Genomic DNA, 17,548 nt, shown 5'->3' on the forward strand with positions numbered 1-17,548 from the left:
CAGAGATGGAGCTTGACATACTGACTTGGGAAGTCAATTGCAGGCTGGTGGTGCAGCAAGATAAAAGGAATGGAGTCTGGAGTTGGCAGTGGAAGAGAAGGGTACAGATAAGAGAGATTTACCCAATGAATGGAGTTCCCAGGGAGGAGTGTAGGGAGAGAGAAGAGTGGAGAGGTACTGAGGAGCTGCAGAGTGAATGCACTTGTAAGTCAATAAGAGGAGTTTGAACTGTATGTAGAAATGGATAGGGAGCCAATGAATTGACTTGAGAAGAGGGCTATTATGTGCATAGCGACACTGGTACAATATAAGTCATGCAGCAGAATTTTGAACAGATTGAAGGGGAGAAAGATGGCTTAGTGGGAGACCTGTGAGAAGCAAGTTGCAATATTTTTAGTGAGTGGTGATAAGGGTTCTGGTAGTGTGCTCAGAAAGGAAAGGACAAATTTTGGTGATAGAGAAAGAAATGACAGGTTTTAGCTGTGTGTTGGATATGTGCAGAGAAAGAGAGAGAGAGGAGTCAAAGATAACCCCAAGGCTGATGAGACTGGTAAGATGAGAGCGTTATCCACAGAGATAGAGAATAGGGGAAGAGGAGAGGTGGGTTTAGGGAGATAGAGAATAGGAGAGTTAGGTTTAAGGGGAAAGACAAGAAGCTCAGTCTTGGTCATGTTTAGTTTCAGATTGCAGTGAGACATCTAGGCAGCAATGTCAGGCAGGCATTGTCTGGTTTACAGGCTTTTAGGTGTGTGTCACTTTTAAGCAGTGGCGTAGCCAGACCTGACTTTTTGGGTGGGCCCAGAGCTAATATGGGTAGGCACCCAGAAGCCCACCACCAGAGCCATCATTTTGGTTACAAGAGTAATCAAAATGCTTGCTGGTGGTGGGCTTCTGGGTGGAGGTGGGCTCTTCACTACCTAGGGCCAAAAAAAGGTATATTTTAATCATTAAATATACCTTTTTTGCCTTAGGCAGTGAAGTGCTTACCCCACCCAGAAGCCCACCATCACCAGCAAGAATTTTCAGACAAAAACGCAAATCAATTAAAACATGACACGTTAAAAAATATTTTAAAATACATATGTATTTATTACCTGGCTCCCGTAGCTGTGTGGGGCAGCGGGGGAGTGCTGCTACTGTGACTATGCATAGACCCAGAAGGCAGGACAGGGCACAGGGTAGACTTAGAGACGCGACCGCAACCTTTCCCATGCGGCGCTGTGTGTGACGTGACGTGGTGCCATCGTGCTGTGCGCAACTGCACACTGTGGGCCCCGGCCAGGCTGGGAGGGGGCGGAGACGGCAGTGTGGTGGCGTGCGTGGCGCCGGCTGCAACTCCGTAAGACTTTCGTGCGAGATTACATGCGGCCCAGCGTCTGGCCGAGGAGGAGCTGCCAATGAGTGCGACTGCTGAGAAAACCAGGTGGGAGTTGGCTGAGCGGGCCGACAGCAGATGGGCAGAAACTAAGGCTGTGGCTGCTCAGCTGCTGTAAAACTGGGTGGGCCTGAGCCAAGATCGGGTGGGCCTGGGCCCACCCAGGCCCACCAGTAGCTACGCCCCTGCTTTTAAGAACATAAGAAATGCAAAGGTCTGAGCTAGGGCCCCCACATGATGACCTAATAGCCCTTAGTTGATTTAATTAAGACAATTTTGTGTATGTTACATTATTTATCTGAGATTCATAAGTTAATTTGGAGTCCAGGAAAACACCTGACACCATTGATTCTTTTCAATCTTTAACATTTCACCAGTCTCCATAATTAATTCTGTAGCTAGCAGGGAGTCAAAAGTCATCAAACCATAAGATTTTAGTTTTCAATTTATCCAACTTCAAATAATTCGAGAAGGACATTTAGAGAAACCCATACTCATACTTACCATACTCAGTTTTTGAGATTGTGCAGATTATATAGTGATTTTGATGATTTTCAGGCACAATCTTATGCCCAGTAAATTTAAACATAGAGGCTATCCCCGACAGTGTATCGATGAGAGTTTATGAAAAGCAATAAACAAAGATAGACAGATGTTTTTGGACTGTTCTACTAACAAACCCAAATCTGATTAGGTTTGCACAAAAAGATTTTCACAATTCGCAGGAAGTATTAGGAGGATTATTAGGAAACATTGGTATATCTTGGAAACACATGAGTGTGAATGTTTTGCTGAGGAGTGTGTGAGAATGGGTGAGTGCGAGTGGGGATTTTTTGCTGAGGGGTATATGAGAATGGATGAATGTGAGTGGGGGTGTGCTGTTCTATGGTGTGTGAGTGGGGGGTGTACTGAGGAGTGAGTGCTTGGAGGTGTGCTACTCTGGGGTGTATGAGAACAGGTGAGTGTGAGTGGGGGTATGGTACTGAGGGGTAAGTGTGAGTGGGGGTGTGCTATTCTGGGTGTGTAATTGAGGTTGTTTTGCTTAGGGGTATGTGAGAACAGGTGAGTGTGTGTGGGGTGTTTTGCTGAGAGCTGTATTTGAATGTGTGAGTGGGGTTGTGTGAGAATGGCTGAGGGGTGTGTGAGAAAGGGTGACATTGAGTTTAATATTCCCTTAAATCAGAAAATGTGGAGACTAGATCCCTACCTAGCACTGAACTTTTTTGTTTTTCAATCAATTTGTTTAGGTTGATTTTCTTGATTAGTTGTTTCTTCTAATCTAGCAAGTGCCTGCTGTTTGGCTTTCACCGTACACACACATGCACACAGGTATTAGAGAAGGAGAGAAGGACAACTGCACAGCCACTGTCCATGTTTCTTCCCACCAATCTTTGAGTCCTCACCTTGTCCCAAGCAGTGTATCGCTTAGCAACAGCAAAAAATAACTTTCCGACCTGCAACCTATTCATTTAATGGATGGATGTATTGCACCCCCTCCCCTGAGTGCCCCTGTGAACCAAATTGCTTCAAACTACACAATAACCTCTGCAGTGGCGGGTACAGTCTTCATGCCGGATTTGGTTGCCATAGCTCTTGGGGGGCTGGAGGAAATTGGACACAAACACATGTGTCTGCTTTATATATATAGATCGATACACTTTCAGGGATAGCCTCTGTTTATGTATGTATGTATATATGTGTGTGTATATATATATATATATATATATATATATATATAAATTCCAATTCTAGGCTAAAATACTCAAATTAGTTGTAATATCACAAATATATTTTCTTAAACCACCATTCTGATCAATTAACAATCTTTATTCAACGTACTATCAAAAAATTACAAATTATTCACTTGGCATAAAAACAAACATACTCATACCTCAATCATTCTCATTTCACTATCACTCACATACATCCCTCATGCTCACATATTCTCAATACCAATCAGCAACATATTTCACACTTAAAAATATTAAAGAACTAGTAAAAAAGGCCCGTTTCTGACACATATGAAACGGGCGCTAGCAAGGTTTTCCTCGGAGTGTGTATGTTTGGGAGAGTGTATGTGAGAGTGACTGTGTGTGAGAGAGAGTGAAAGTGCAAGTGTGTGTGTGTGTGTGAGAGAGAGAGTCTGGGTGTGAGTGTGTCTGTGAGAGAGTGTATGTGTGAGAATGAGAGTGTGTGCAAGTGCGTATGTGAGGCACAGTGTGAGAGAGAGTGTGTTTCACACAGATGCTGTGTGAGACTGAGTGTATGAAACCAAGCGAGCGTGTGAGTGATTGTGTGACACAGAGAGTGAATGTGATACACTGTGAGACATAGAGTGTGTGAGAGTGAGAGACAGAAAGACATTGTCTGTGAGAGAGAGAGTGTGTGTGTGACAGAGATACCACCCTCCCTCTCTCTCTCTGGTGTCAGGCCCCCACCTCTCTCTCTGGTGCCTGAGTTTCCCGCCACTGCACCCAAGCAATTGGTGTGCGAGAGTGAGTGTGTGTGTGTGTGTGTGGGGGGGGTGTAGGTGGGGTTCAGGAAGTGCTGCCAGATGAGTGAGTGTGTGTGTGTGTATGGGGTTTCAGGAAGCTCTACCAGATGAGAGTGAGTGTGTGTGTGTGTGTGGGGGGGGGGGGGGGGTTCAGAAAGCGCTGCCAGAGTGAGAGAGAGAGTGTGTGTGTGTGTTGGAGGGGTGTGTGGGGGTGTGTGTGTTGGGGGTTTCAGCAGGGAAGGTATGGAAGCGCTGCCAGTTGAGTGAGTGTGTGTGGGGGGGTTCAGTAAGCGCTTCCAAATGAGAGAGTGTGTGTGTGGTGTGTGGGGGGGGGGGGGGTTCAGGAAGTGTGGCCAAATGAGAGTAAGTGTGGGGGGGGGGGGGGGTTCAGGAATCGCTGCCAGATGAGTGAGTGAGTGTGTGTGGGGTGGCAGGGATTTCAGGAAGCGCTGCCAGATGAGTGAGTGTGTGTGTCTGTGTTGGGGGGGGTGGGGGCGTTGAGGAAGTGTGGCCAAATGAGAGTGAGTGAGTAAGTGTGTGTTTGGGGGGTGGGGCAGGAACGGCTGCTAGATGAGTGAGTGTGTGTGTGAGGGGGCAGGGGTTTCAGGAAGCGCTGGCAGATGAGAGAGTGAATGTGTGTGTGTGGTGGTGGGGGGTTGCCAGATGAGTGAGTGTGTGGGGGGCAGGGATTTAAGGAAGCGCTGCCAGATGAGAGAGTGAGTGTGTGTGTGGTGGGGGGGGGGGGCGTTGAAGTGTGGCCAATTGAGAGTGAGTAAGTGTTTGTGTGTGTTTGGGGGGGGGGGGGGTTGAGGAACCGCTGCCAGATGAGTGAGTGTGTGTGTGTGGGGGCAGGGGTTTCAGGAAGCGCTGCCAGTTGAGAGAGTGTGTGTGTGTTGTATAGTTCAGTTGGGGGGGGGGGGGGATTGTACTTTGATGAAGAACGAAGGAAGCGCGGGCTGATTTCATGGGTGTTTCTTGTGTGCCGTTACCGCCGCCTCCGCGCGATGCACCCCCCCCTCCCACCGCCATCCCACCCTACCGTCGTGTAGTTTTGCTGGCGGGGGACCCAAAATCCCGCCAGCAGAAGTCCTCTGTTGTGTGCTGTGCTGACTCTGGTGTGATCTTCAGCATTGCTAGCCTGCACGTGCAGGACGTCAGACGCACAGAAGCCCTGCCTGCAGAGGCTACCAATGCTGAAGATCACGCCGGAGTGAGAAAACAGGACTTGTGCTGGCGCGGTTTCGGGTTCCCCGCTGGCAAAGCTACGTGACGGTGGGTGGGTAGGGGTGGGGGTGGGTGTTGCTTCTTCTGCATTTTGAAGCGGGGCTTCTTTTTTTCTGCCGATTTTCGTGGGTGGCTTGGGGGGCGGCGGCGCGGGGGTGGGTGTTGCACCTCTAGCATTTTGAAGTGGGGATTCTGTTTTTCTTAGGTTTTTTGTGGGTGGCTTGGGGGGGGGGGCGGTGCGGGGGGTGGGTATTGGACATCCAGGGGGAGGAGTAGGGAAACACGCGGAGCGTGTTTCCCTACTCCTCCCCCTGCTTGGTTGCGATTCGTTCGTTGACTTTTTTTGTATGTTTTCCGCCCTCGACGTCATGACGTTTGACACGAGGGCGGGGCACAGAGTCATAGTCAGTGGGATGGCTTCACCACCATGAACTTACGAACCCTTTATCGTTGTGCTGTGAGTTCAGAACCTTTGTCCGCAGAACGTTCAGGGTGCGTTTTATTATAGTAGATAGTGTGTGGTCAAAATATCAAGAAGCCAAGTTCTTTTATCAGTCACCATTATTAAGGAACCCGGACATCAATGGGTAACGACTGAGTGGTCCAAACTTCCATTGTTCTCCTTGCAAATTGTTGTTCTTTCAAAAGTTCATGGAGAAAGCCACAGTCTTAACAGTTTAACGGTTCCAGTTTTACTTCTTGAAAAGATTCCACACTCCAACCATTTCCTTTCTCAATAACTTTGCTTTGTAAGTCCTCTTAGTGTCTTCAGCGTGAGTAAGAAGGATTAAACCCCTGAGGACGCTCTGTTAAGAGCGAAACACGTGCTTGTAGGATTGTGCTGCTTCTAATCCTTCTTACTCACGCTGAAGACACTAAGAGGACTTACAAAGCAAAATTATTGAGAAAGGAAATGGTTGGAGTGTGGAATCTTTTCAAGAAGTAAAACTGGAACCGTTAAACTGTTAAGACTGTGGCTTTCTCCATGAACTTTTGAAAGAACAACAATTTGCAAGGAGAACAATGGAAGATTGGACCACTCAGTCGTTACCCATTGATGTCCGGGTTCCTTAATAATGGTGACTGATAAAAGAACTTGGCTTCTTGATATTTTGACCACACACTATTCTATAATATTTTTAAGTGTGAAATATGTTGCTGATTGGTATTGAGAATATGTGAGCATGAGGGATGTATGTGAGTGATAGTGAAATGAGAATGATTGAGGTATGAGTATGTTTTTATGCCAAGTGAATAATTTGAAATTTTTTGATAGTACGTTGAATAAAGATTGTTAATTGATCAGAATGGTTGTTTAAGAAAAAAAAATTATATATATATAACCTCCCTTTTAGAAAATTGTTGAAAACATGAATTTTAACCACAAAGAGATATAAAACACTGTTTTATGGTGAGTAAATTTAGGTTTCATTACAGATGATTTAGTGGAATTGGGGAAGGGCAATAGAATGCTAATGTATTGGGGGGGGGGGGGGTAAGGTAATTATGTTGGGATCTGCACTGTTCAGTCACAGTGACTAAAAGTAGCAGGATAATAAATAGTGATTATACATTTTATTTCCTAGGTCACAATGGGGTTCTTTCTTTCACGACCTATGAATGAGAACATGAAGAAACAGCAGGAATTCATGTTGATGAACTCTAGACTTCAGGTACTCTTCCATTCTTTGAATAATTTTCTGTCTACTGCAGTGACGGAAAGCAAAAACATACAGGTCACATCATTACAATATACATGTCGAGGTTTGTCATGTCTACAAGCCAGACTACATTGTATTCTCCCCCCCCCCCCCCCCATTGTTCCTCTTTCTCCTCTCCCCCAAGTTGGAAAATGCATTTTCTCTTCTCAACAGTAGTTTATGTAAAGAACCCTATTTGGTCAGGAGTGTGAACTGTCCATTGATTTAATATGTGAAGTAAGCCAGCAAAAAGGTACGATGGGATGAAATTAATTTTGTACAATACAGATCAGCCATAATACTTGGGGTAAACAAAGGGAAAGACACAAAGGAGAGAGAACATTTCCACCTTCACAAGAATGAAATATGTATGTCTTGTATAATCAAATAAAAGATGAAATAGTCCCAAAATCTATAAACACTCAACACAATCTTCAATAGTTGCCTGACCAATTTACTTCAATCCTTTGAAGGAGTAAACAAACATGTGGACAAAGGGGAACTGGTTGATATTGTGTATCTGGATTTTCAAAAGGCGGTTGACAAGGTACAGGTACCTCATGAAAGGCTACAGAGGAAATTGGAGGGTAATGGGATAGGAGGAAACGTCCTATTGTGGATTAAAAACTGGTTGAAGGATAGGAAACAGAGAGTGGGGTTAAATGATCAGTATTCACAATGGAGAAGGGTAGTTAGTGGGGTTCCTCAGGGGTCTGTGCTAGGACCTCTGCTTTTTAATATATTTATAAATGATTTAGAGATGGGAGTAACTAGCGAGGTAATTAAATTTGCTGATTACACAAAGTTATTCAAAGTTGTTAAATCGCGACAGGATTGTGAAAAATTACAAGAGGACCTTACGAGACTGGGACACTGGGCGGCTAAATGGCAGGTGACGTTTAATGTGAGCAAGTGCAAGGTGATGCATGTGGGAAAAAAGAACCCGAATTATAGCTACGTCATGCAAGGTTCCACGTTAGGAGTTACGGACCAAGAAAGGGATCTGGATGTCATCGTCGATAATACGCTGAAACCTTCTGCTCAGTGTGCTGCTGCCACTAGGAAAGTGAATAGAATGTTGGGTATTATTAGGAAAGGTATGGAAAACAGGTGTGAGGATGTTATTATGCCGTTGTATCACTCCATGGTGCTACCACACCTTGAGAATTGTGTTCAATTCTGGTCGCCGCATCTCAAGAAAGATATAGTAGAATTGGAAAAGGTGCAGCGAAGGGCGACTAAAATGATAGCGGGGATGGGACGACTTCCCTATGAAGAAAGATTAAGGAGGCTAGGGCTATTCAGCTTGGAGAAGAGACGGCTGAGGGGAGACATGATAGAGGTATATAAAATAATGAGTGGAGTGAAACAGGTGGATGTGAAGCGTCTGTTCACGCTTTCCAAAAATACTAGGACTAGGGGGCATGCGATGAAACTGCAGTGTAGTAAATTTAAAACAAATCGGAGAAAATTCTTCTTCACCCAACGTATAATTAAACTCTGGAATTCATTGCCAGAGAAAGTGGTGAAGGCGGTTAGCTTAGCAGAGTTTAAAAAGGGGTTGGACGGTTTCCTAAAGGACAAGTCCATAAACCGCTACTAAATGGACTTGGGAAAGATCCACAATTCCAGGAATAACATGTAAAGAAGGTGTGTACGTTTGGGAAGCTTGCCAGGTGCCCTTGGCCTGGATTGGCCGCTGTCGTGGACAGGATGCTGGGCTCGATGGACCCTTGGTCTTTTCCCAGTATGGCATTACTTATGTACTTATGTAGTTGCAAAAGTCAATAGTCAAGATTGATGTTTATATAGATTGGTGTGGGAAAAAACCCCAAAGAGCTCTAGGTACATACATCTTTATTAACTCTTCATCATCGGCAAAAAAACACACCACCAAATATTTAATTTAACGAGTGCAGCCAAGAAATAGTGTAATTCAAGCTTCTTGTCCTATACAAATTTTAAGCAAAATAAAGTGCAGTTATCTAGCCTCCTCCTACAAATTATAGCAGTCCTCAGACTGACTATGGCCAGCGTTTTGCACTGCTGTTTCAAGGTCGGGACTTCTGGAAATGAAGAAAGAAGCACAGTGAAAACATATAAAAGAAATTAAGACTTCTGATTTCAGAAAACATACTTCTTAAATTGCACCAAAAAACTTGAGCTGCTAGGAGTTGGCATTTCACAGTCTTACAAAATGCCTACCCTTCTTATATACATTGATATCATATGTTAAAATAGGATTTTAAAAAAGCAGTGTCAACACTTTCTGAGCAAAACTGTGCAAATATTAGAAGAAATATAAAAATGTCAGCACTCAGTCTTCACATTTAAACCAGTTGGTCCCAAGGAATTCAGGTGATAGTTCCATTGTTGCTCTTGCTGTAAAAGGATCTTTCGTCTGTCTCCTCCCTGTCTTAGAGGGGTAATATGTTGACGCACTACACATTGCAAGATCTCAAAAGAAAGCTGCTGTTGAATTCAGTGTTCTACCAATGGTACGGTGATCTGAGTAACTATGGTCGAACGTGTCTTGAAGCTTCTGCTTGTTTGCCCGTTATGCAACTTTTTTTACAAGGGCAAATCAAGCAGTATACTACATGATCTGAATCACAAGACGTGCTTGACAAACTGTAAACTTTATTCATTACAGGATCAATAAAATGTGCTGTTTTCAACATCTGATGACAAAATGCACATCTCCTACATTTCTTATGGCCAATCTCAGGGGTCCACTCACAATTCTTCTGGTAGGCAATTCCATGTGGCATAAGAGCTCCTTATGATTTTTATCACAACTGAACATGATTCTCGCCGAAGAGGTGGAGAATATGGGTAACGTTGTTATCGCATCCCAGTGTTTATTCACCGCTTTTACCAGTCTGGGAGCTAGTGAGGCATAGCATAAGTCAAGACATCTTCCTGAATCTGAGCAGGACGCTGCATCGATAGGAGACTGGTGGAAGAAAGGTGTCAAGCATTATCTTCTGTATTAAAATAGTGAATCTGTTGACCAAAGCTTTAATTTCCTGTACATTTTGTAAGGGGAAAAATAACCAAGGAGAAGAAATGTAGATGTGAAAAACATTGTAGAATCTTTGCTAATTAGGGTAACATTGAGCCATCAGGTCAAAGATTTGACAGTGTTTGTACAAGGTTTTGTTTATGCACACTTTTGTTCGGTGCAGTATATCACCACCTGGAAGTTTCTGTTGGAATTATGTTTCATGCCACTGTCCTGAGCTGTGTAGAGCTAGCTAGAACTGAACTATTTTGAGCTATTGGAGCAACTGTACTGGGAATGTGTGTTTTACTTGTTTCCTGTTTCTGTTATGTGTTACGCTACCTGTAGCTCCTTTTTATCTTGTTAATAAAAGCAGTGCTGCTGTACTCCGTGGTGTATCTAGGACTGAATGAGCCCTGGGCAGAAAAATTAATATGGGCTCCTGTAATACCATCTCTCCGAAGGCAGTGGGGATTTGGAGGGGGGGGGGGGTGGCGGACCCCTACAGAGCTCCAGTAAACAAACGTTGAAAAAGCAAACACATTTCAGACTTATATAGAGAACCAGTCCATAACAGAAATAGAAACTGAAATGCTAGATATCGGAGATGCACATTCCCAAAGCTGACATATTACAGTTGTAATCCACCATTATAACAGGGATTATTACAGTCATTCGTCCTTTAGATTGTAAGCTCCTTCGAGCAGGGACTGTCCTTCTTTGTTAAACTGTACAGCGCTGCGTAACCCTAGTAGCGCTCTAGAAATGTTAAGTAGTATGTGGGAGGTGGGTTCGTGGAATAAGTTGCAGAGGGAAATGTTTCTAGTTAGTGATTGACACGAGGTGGAATTTGAAGGTAATAAGTTCTTGTTTGTCTGAGCACACGGTCTTTGGTTGCTTTCACCCACTCCAGGACTCTAGGAGGAGAGGGCATATTCTGGAAAGGCCAGATAACCTAAGGCTGATTTAAGGGAGGAGTTATTGTCAGCCAAAGGCAGTAACTGGTTAAGAGGAGTGCTCTAGATGGGCAAGGGGAGCCCAACTCACGAGCAGGAACAGGGAAGAGCCTGCTCAAGGCCAGAGGGTACAGCCTGTTGAGGTACAGCTCTGGAGGAGAGGATGGACAAGGAAGCCTGATCCTGAAGGAGTTTGCTGTGACTACCAATGCTACCACTACAGCCTTGGATTATACAGCCCAAAGAGATGGGTCATGAACTGGAGGTTTTGTAAATTTGTATATACTTCAGGAGTTGCTATAAGAAACTGTTCAATTAGTGGATAAGACTGTACTCAATAGTCTTGGATGAGCAGAAAACCTCTTAAACCAAATATTAATTGTACATAAGGATTTATGAAGTTTGGATTCACTGCGTGTTGCAGAGTTCAGTAACGTGTTGCATAAAAGATAACTCCTTGGTGTGGTGAATATTCCTTGAGAGAGAGTGAAGAGCCTGCTCCTGGACTGTTAAGGATACTCAGCTTAACGTCCTATGGCCTTCTGGATCTTTATCTTGGACCTGGCCTGTGCCCGAGCTCGATTTTGTGGAGCGACATTGAACTTGAGTCTGAGTGGAGGGATAAAACCGAAGATACAGTTGGAGGTAGTTGGAAATCTGTTTTCTGTGACCCGGGTCGAGTGGAGAGAATGGAGCTGGTTGTTGAGACCAGAGTTACACAATTAATAAATTCAGAAAAAAATTACTTTTTCTATCTTTTTGTTCAGCATTGCTTTGATTGTAGTCTCTCTCTTCTGCTTTCCCCCCCCCAACCTTCTTTCCAGTTCTGTCCTTCTGACTTTTCTTCTTTCTGTGTGTCCACCATTCATCTTTTCCCTCTGTGATCCTGTCCCTATCCTCCCACCATGTTCACCATCTGCCCTCTGTGTCCCTGTCCCTATGCTGCCTCCTCTCTCTCCCTTCCTCCTGCACCCCCATCCTGGGGCCAGTATCTCACCCTGATCACTCTCTCTCTCTCTCTCTCTCTCTCTCTCAAAACAAAACATGTGAAACTAAGCATAAAAGACATTAAAAAAGTAGACATAAAAACTCGGTTAACCAGTGGACTGTACAAAAAGAGGTTGTGCATTGACAGTGGAAAGCCCCACCAGGGCCAGTGTTTTCATCGCTGCTTCTGCCAGTAATCTGCTGCAAGTTTGGAGACTGGATGTCTAAATGGCAGTTGACGTTTAATGTGAGCAAGTGCAAAGTGATGCATGTGGGAAAGAGGAACCCGAATTATAGCTACGTTATGCAAGGATCCACGTTAGGAGTCACAGACCAAGAAAGAGATCTAGGTGTCGTCATTGATGATACATTGAAACCTTCTGCTCAGTGTGCTGTGGCTAAGCAAATAGAATGTTAGGTATTATTAGGAAAGGAATGGAAAACAAAAATGAGGATGTTATAATGCCTTTGTATTGCTCCATGGTGCGACTGCACCTCGAATATTGCGTTCAATTCTGGTCATCGCATCTCAAAAAAGATATAGTGGAATTAGAAAAGGCGCAGGGAAGGGTGACGAAAATGATAAAGGGGATGGGACGACTTCCGTATGAGGAAAAGCTAAAGTGGCTAGGGCTCTTCGGGTTGGAGAAAAGGCGGCTGAGGGGGGAGATATGATAGAGGTCTATAAAATAATGAGTGGAGTTGAACAGGTAGATGTGAAGCGTCTGTTTTACGCTTTCCAAAAATACTAGGACTAGGGGGCATGCGATGAAGCTACAATGTAGTAAATTTAAAAGGGATCGGAGAAAATTTTTCTTCATTCAATGTGTAATTAAACTCTTGAATTCGTTGCCAGCGAATGTGGTAAAGGCGGTTAGCTTAGCGGAGTTTAAAAAAGGTTTGGACGGCTTCCTAAAGGAAAAGTCCATAGACCATTATTAAATGGATTTGGGGAAAATCCACTATTTCTGGGATAAGCAGTATAAAATGTTTTGTACTTTTTTGGGATTTTGCCAGGTGTTTGAGACCTGGATTGGCTACTGTTGGAAACAGGATGCTGGGGCTTGATGGACCTTTGGTCTTTCCCAGTATGGCAATACTTATGTACTTATGGTGTTAGAGAGATGCCAGACCCACACAGGGGGGGGGGGGGCTGACCATGCTTGCTCAATGGTAGTTATGTCCCTATAGTGCTCCAGTACAATGAAAGCCCATTTTTCATCTTCATTCTCCTATCTGAACACTCTTGCTGTGCTCCAAAAGGGCAATCGTATAACTGGGCACTTGCCTGTCTGCACCACTTGTATAGTATAGCCTCGCGAGGAAGTGTATTTCTGCATATGTAAGTGGCAACAAAACAACTAAGCACTATTTTGTAAGAGTGAGTGTTAGTAGTATAGCACACCATGCATGACGGCGTTTTATATTGATGGGGCATGGGCTACCACTAAGCATGTAATTTACAGAATACTGTAAGTTAAATGCATCCCTGCTGCATTTACGCAGGTCTGTGGCTGATGTAACTGTGGATGTGTAAACATAGAGCATCAAGTTAAATCTACAAAATGAAGGTGGTCTCCGCTTAACGATAAACCAAATATCCAAAAATATTGGGAGATCCAGTACAACAGCGTAAGGCGTATCAAGCTTACATTCAGGTAATTAATCTCACTCTCTGAGGAAAAGGCCTCAAGAAGGCCCCAGTTTATACACTTTTAGCTTCGGGGGCTGGACTGCTTCATCATTGGCCAAAAACCTTGTAATTTTATTGATTTAATATTCCTTGCATATACTATTGTTCAAATCTCAGTGGCTATGCAGCTCTATTGTTTTCACACTTGAGTTATGGGCAAGGGAATAAAATTACGAGGTTTTTGGCCAATGATGAAGCAGTCCAGCCCCCGAAGCTAAAAGTGTATAAGCTGGGGGCTTCTTGAGGCCTTTTCCTCAGAGAGTGAGATTAATTACCTGAGTGTAAGCTCGATACACCTTACGCTATTGTACTGGATCTCCCAGTATTTTTGGATATTTGGTTAAACATAGGGCATGCCAGGGTACACCAGTGGCTTAGCCAGACCTGACATTTGGGTGGGCCCAGAGCTAATATGGGTGGGCACCATGTATATATAGGTGTGAGTAGTGTTTCTTGGGATACTCCTAAATAATGCCTTATAGTGCACTTGATGATGGATTTTTAATATACAGTCTGGCCAACAGCTGTCCTACATCAACATAAACCACATACATAGTCAGAATCTATGTTGCCAACCTTAACACCACCAATTCTGAACACTCAAATATCAATAGCTGCACCTTTAAAAAGGCAGCAGTGAATATACAAAATAGCAATACATGTCCCATTGAAAAGCCAGACAAATATAGATCCCCACACACACCACATGCCAGCAGAATCTCTTACCTTTGTCACAGGCAGAACACAGATCAACCATCATTAATTGCAGAATAAAGGTCCAAACATTTGCCTGGCATCTGCCCTACCTTCCCTTCCTACCCCTCCAATCAGGAATCTGCCGTACACTTCCCTACCCCCCACTCCTCCCAGTAGACTAGCATTATCCCTGCCCTGCCCCCTACTCGTATCCCCTAGTCTGGCATCTCCCCTGCCCTTCCCAATCTCTCTCCCCACATCCTGATGCACACCAGCATTAAATATAAAACCTTTTTTTTTTTAAACACGTCCTGGGTCCTACAGAACCCACCCCCATCCAGAAACCCACCAGCATTTATATTTAATGTTGGTGGATTTCTGGGTGGGGGTGAGCTCTGCAATGCCCAGGTTAAAAAAAAAGGTTTTATATTTAAATATTTTTTTTGAAACCTCGATAGTGCAGAGTCCATCAGCAATACACATAGTAAAAAAAAGATTTCTGTTATCTGGTTTTGAGCTTCATATAGAAGTCTACTGCCCTGATGATTGTGCACGTGGGAGTCTTTGTTCTAGGAGCACACTCCTTGTGGGAGTCCGTGTTCTAGGAGCACACTCCTCGGTGCGCTTTGTCTGCCTGGTATTTGGGAGACCCGAGCTGTGGCAGACCACTACTACTACTACTATTTAGCATTTCTATAGCGCTACAAGGCGTACGCAGCGCTGCACAAACATAGAAGAAAGACAGTCCCTGCTCAAAGAGCTTACAATCTAATAGACAAAAAATAAAGTAATCAAATCAATTAATGTGTACAGGAAGGAGGAGAGGAGGGTAGGTGGAGGCAAGTGGTTACGAGTCAAAAGCAATGTCAAAGAGGTGGGCTTTCAGTCTAGATTTAAAGATGGCCAAGACGTAGGGGCTCAGGAAGTTTATTCCAGGCGTAGGGTGCAGCGAGACAGTGTCCACGGGCCGCAGAGGGGAGATGGGCGCTGTGTGTGCGGGCTGCAGAGGGCGAGACAGGCGCTGGACATGGAGATCAAGTGCTGTGTGCGTGGGCCAGGGGAGGGGGGCCAGGCATTGTGTGCATGGGCCGCAGGTCTGGGGGCAGGCTCCAGCTAGCAGCTGCATATCAGAGCAGGTCCCGGTGCCCGATTTCCCGAATGCTGCATCAACAATAAAAAAGGCAGGTAAGAGGGCTTCTCTTTGCTTGCTGCCAAAGCGCTGGAGGCTTCTATGTGGCTGCATGCTGCTGTGCAGCCTAACCAGCTCTTAAGAAGACAAGTACCGATTGGTGGTTCAGAGAGACAAGACAGGTACTGACTGGTGGGTCAAAGAGACTGGGTGGGCCTGAACTGAGATTGGGTGAGCCTGGGCCCACCCGTAGCTACGCCCCTGGGTTACACTAGTATTCTAGAATGGTATCTATATGTCCAATTGTGTTATAGAATAGACTCTTATCATGCGGCATTGGGTGCTTAAAAGGAGGCCACCCCAAGTGTCTTATTAGTTTCACTACATGAAAGTATGTGTAGAAGCTGTGCCACGGTGGCATTATAGAAGCAGACTAACTTCCAGTACTTTGTGGTGCTGATGTTGCATAGGCCTAAGATCTGGCCACAGGGATATTTTAATTGTTCAGCGAATCTTGCAAAGCTTCTCCTGAGGCCACTAGGTGGCTCTCTAGGACTTGGTTCTCTAGTATTTCATGCAGTAGAAGTTTGCCAGTTGAACTGAATGTTGATGTTTTGCTTGTGAAGCTAAGTTCAAACAGGTAAGCCTAGAAGGGGTCATTTTTATTAGCAACTTGAGCGTGTAGAACAGCATTTTACAGGTTCACACATGAGCTTATAACATTTCCCTTTTATATATACACATGTAAAAAAAATGGGTGCTCACAAAATATAATGCCTGACTTTAATGCAATATCCATGTAGATGTTCTAGGAGCATAACATAGGGGCAGTAGGTACAGAATCAGTACTGATGGCGTGTTATGAAATGCAGACACACACACTGATTCTTACTGACACAAACTAGACACCCTGGAGAAGGTATAATTTTGTGTGGGAGCTTTCAGGTAGGCTATTTGTTTTTCATAAACGCACATAAGCCATATACAAATTCTATATATAGCGCCTTAATTTCTGCGTGGAAGTAAAAGCATATTTTATAACAATGCACATAACTTAATTGGTTAAGAAGCAATTATCAGCACTAATTGGCATTAATTAAGCTTAACATGCACAACTCATTAAGCATAACGTGGTGTGCCTAAATTCTAAGTCGCATGGTTATGGGTGTAGGTGTTTTTAAAGTCTATGTGCGTTGTTATAGAATACACCCACTCTGCCTAATTAAAGCATTGGGATTTATGCCAAGTAAAATATGGCCTAAATAGACTCAACCAAATTCGGTCGCTTGGAGAGGTGCCCAACATATTCTATATACTGCACAGAAATTTAAGCCTATTCTATAAAATTTAGGCATACTTTAGAGAATACGCCTAGGTGTATTTTTTTTACCATGCAGATTTTTCAGGTGCCATATTTAGATTAGCCCATATTGCCTATATAAATAGGCACAACATGTACACTTATATGACTTTCCTGTGTAGGAGCTTGAATCTGAAACGAATAATTTTAGCCTTCATTAGAAACCTGCGCTACAAGCTGCAGTGCCCTACCAGCAGTCAGAGAACTTGAAGCTTGGAGAACAACAATGAAAGACTATAAGAACACAGTTTTAATCAATTGGAGCTAGTGTAAGTGTTCATGCTTAAATGTTGGAGATGTGTGTAAATGAGACCGCCCTGGCTCTACTAGTGTGCATGTCCTCCTGTCCAGTACACAGTGTGAAGTAAAGCATCTATTTACCAGGGCTGTGGAGTTGGTACCCCCAAACGTTCGACTAATATTAGGCTTTAGATTTTTTTTTTGTTCTGGATATAAAGTTTTGGTAAATATAACTTTAAATCTAGGACAAAGATTATATTCGTGTGTATATAGATATACAGTAGATATAGATGTAGTGCATAAAATAATAACTTTACCTCATATTATAATGTAAATTTGTTTTTTGGGGTTTTTTTTTAAAACTTATTTTGAAACTGGAGTTGGTATGTTCTTACAGACTCTGACTCCACCCAAAATTGCTTCCAACCCTGGTATTTACAGAATACGCAGAGGTAGAAGTATGGTGTTTATGCACCTAATGGTCATGTAACTGTTAGTGCCTGTTTTTATAGGTTCCTCCCTCCATGTCTTCATCCTTGGCTCTTTCTACCCTTTGCCATCTGCTGGGGGAGGGGGCTGCTGTTCTTAAATTCTTCCTTTGGAGCTTCGGGCTGCTCTTACCTGAACACATCAACCCTGACAACCAGACTCTCCTTCTGGTTCTAAAAACTTTCTATTTTCTCACTGTAG

The 17,548-nt window shown here is 43.9% G+C and overlaps 1 protein-coding gene across 1 annotated transcript in view; it reads left to right on the forward strand.

The window, feature by feature from the left end:
* Window positions 1-17,548, forward strand: part of PLGRKT (plasminogen receptor with a C-terminal lysine) — a 94,667-nt gene that overhangs the window by 12,889 nt on the left and 64,230 nt on the right. Inside the window, exon 2 of the mRNA XM_030192374.1 lies at window positions 6,680-6,766. Within this exon, the coding sequence (XP_030048234.1) occupies window positions 6,686-6,766 (81 nt within the window). The 5' untranslated portion in view covers window positions 6,680-6,685. The remainder of the gene's footprint in view (window positions 1-6,679; window positions 6,767-17,548) is intronic.

This window comes from Microcaecilia unicolor, chromosome 2 (genome assembly GCF_901765095.1).
Source record: "Microcaecilia unicolor chromosome 2, aMicUni1.1, whole genome shotgun sequence".
NCBI classification, from domain to species: Eukaryota; Metazoa; Chordata; class Amphibia; order Gymnophiona; family Siphonopidae; genus Microcaecilia; species Microcaecilia unicolor.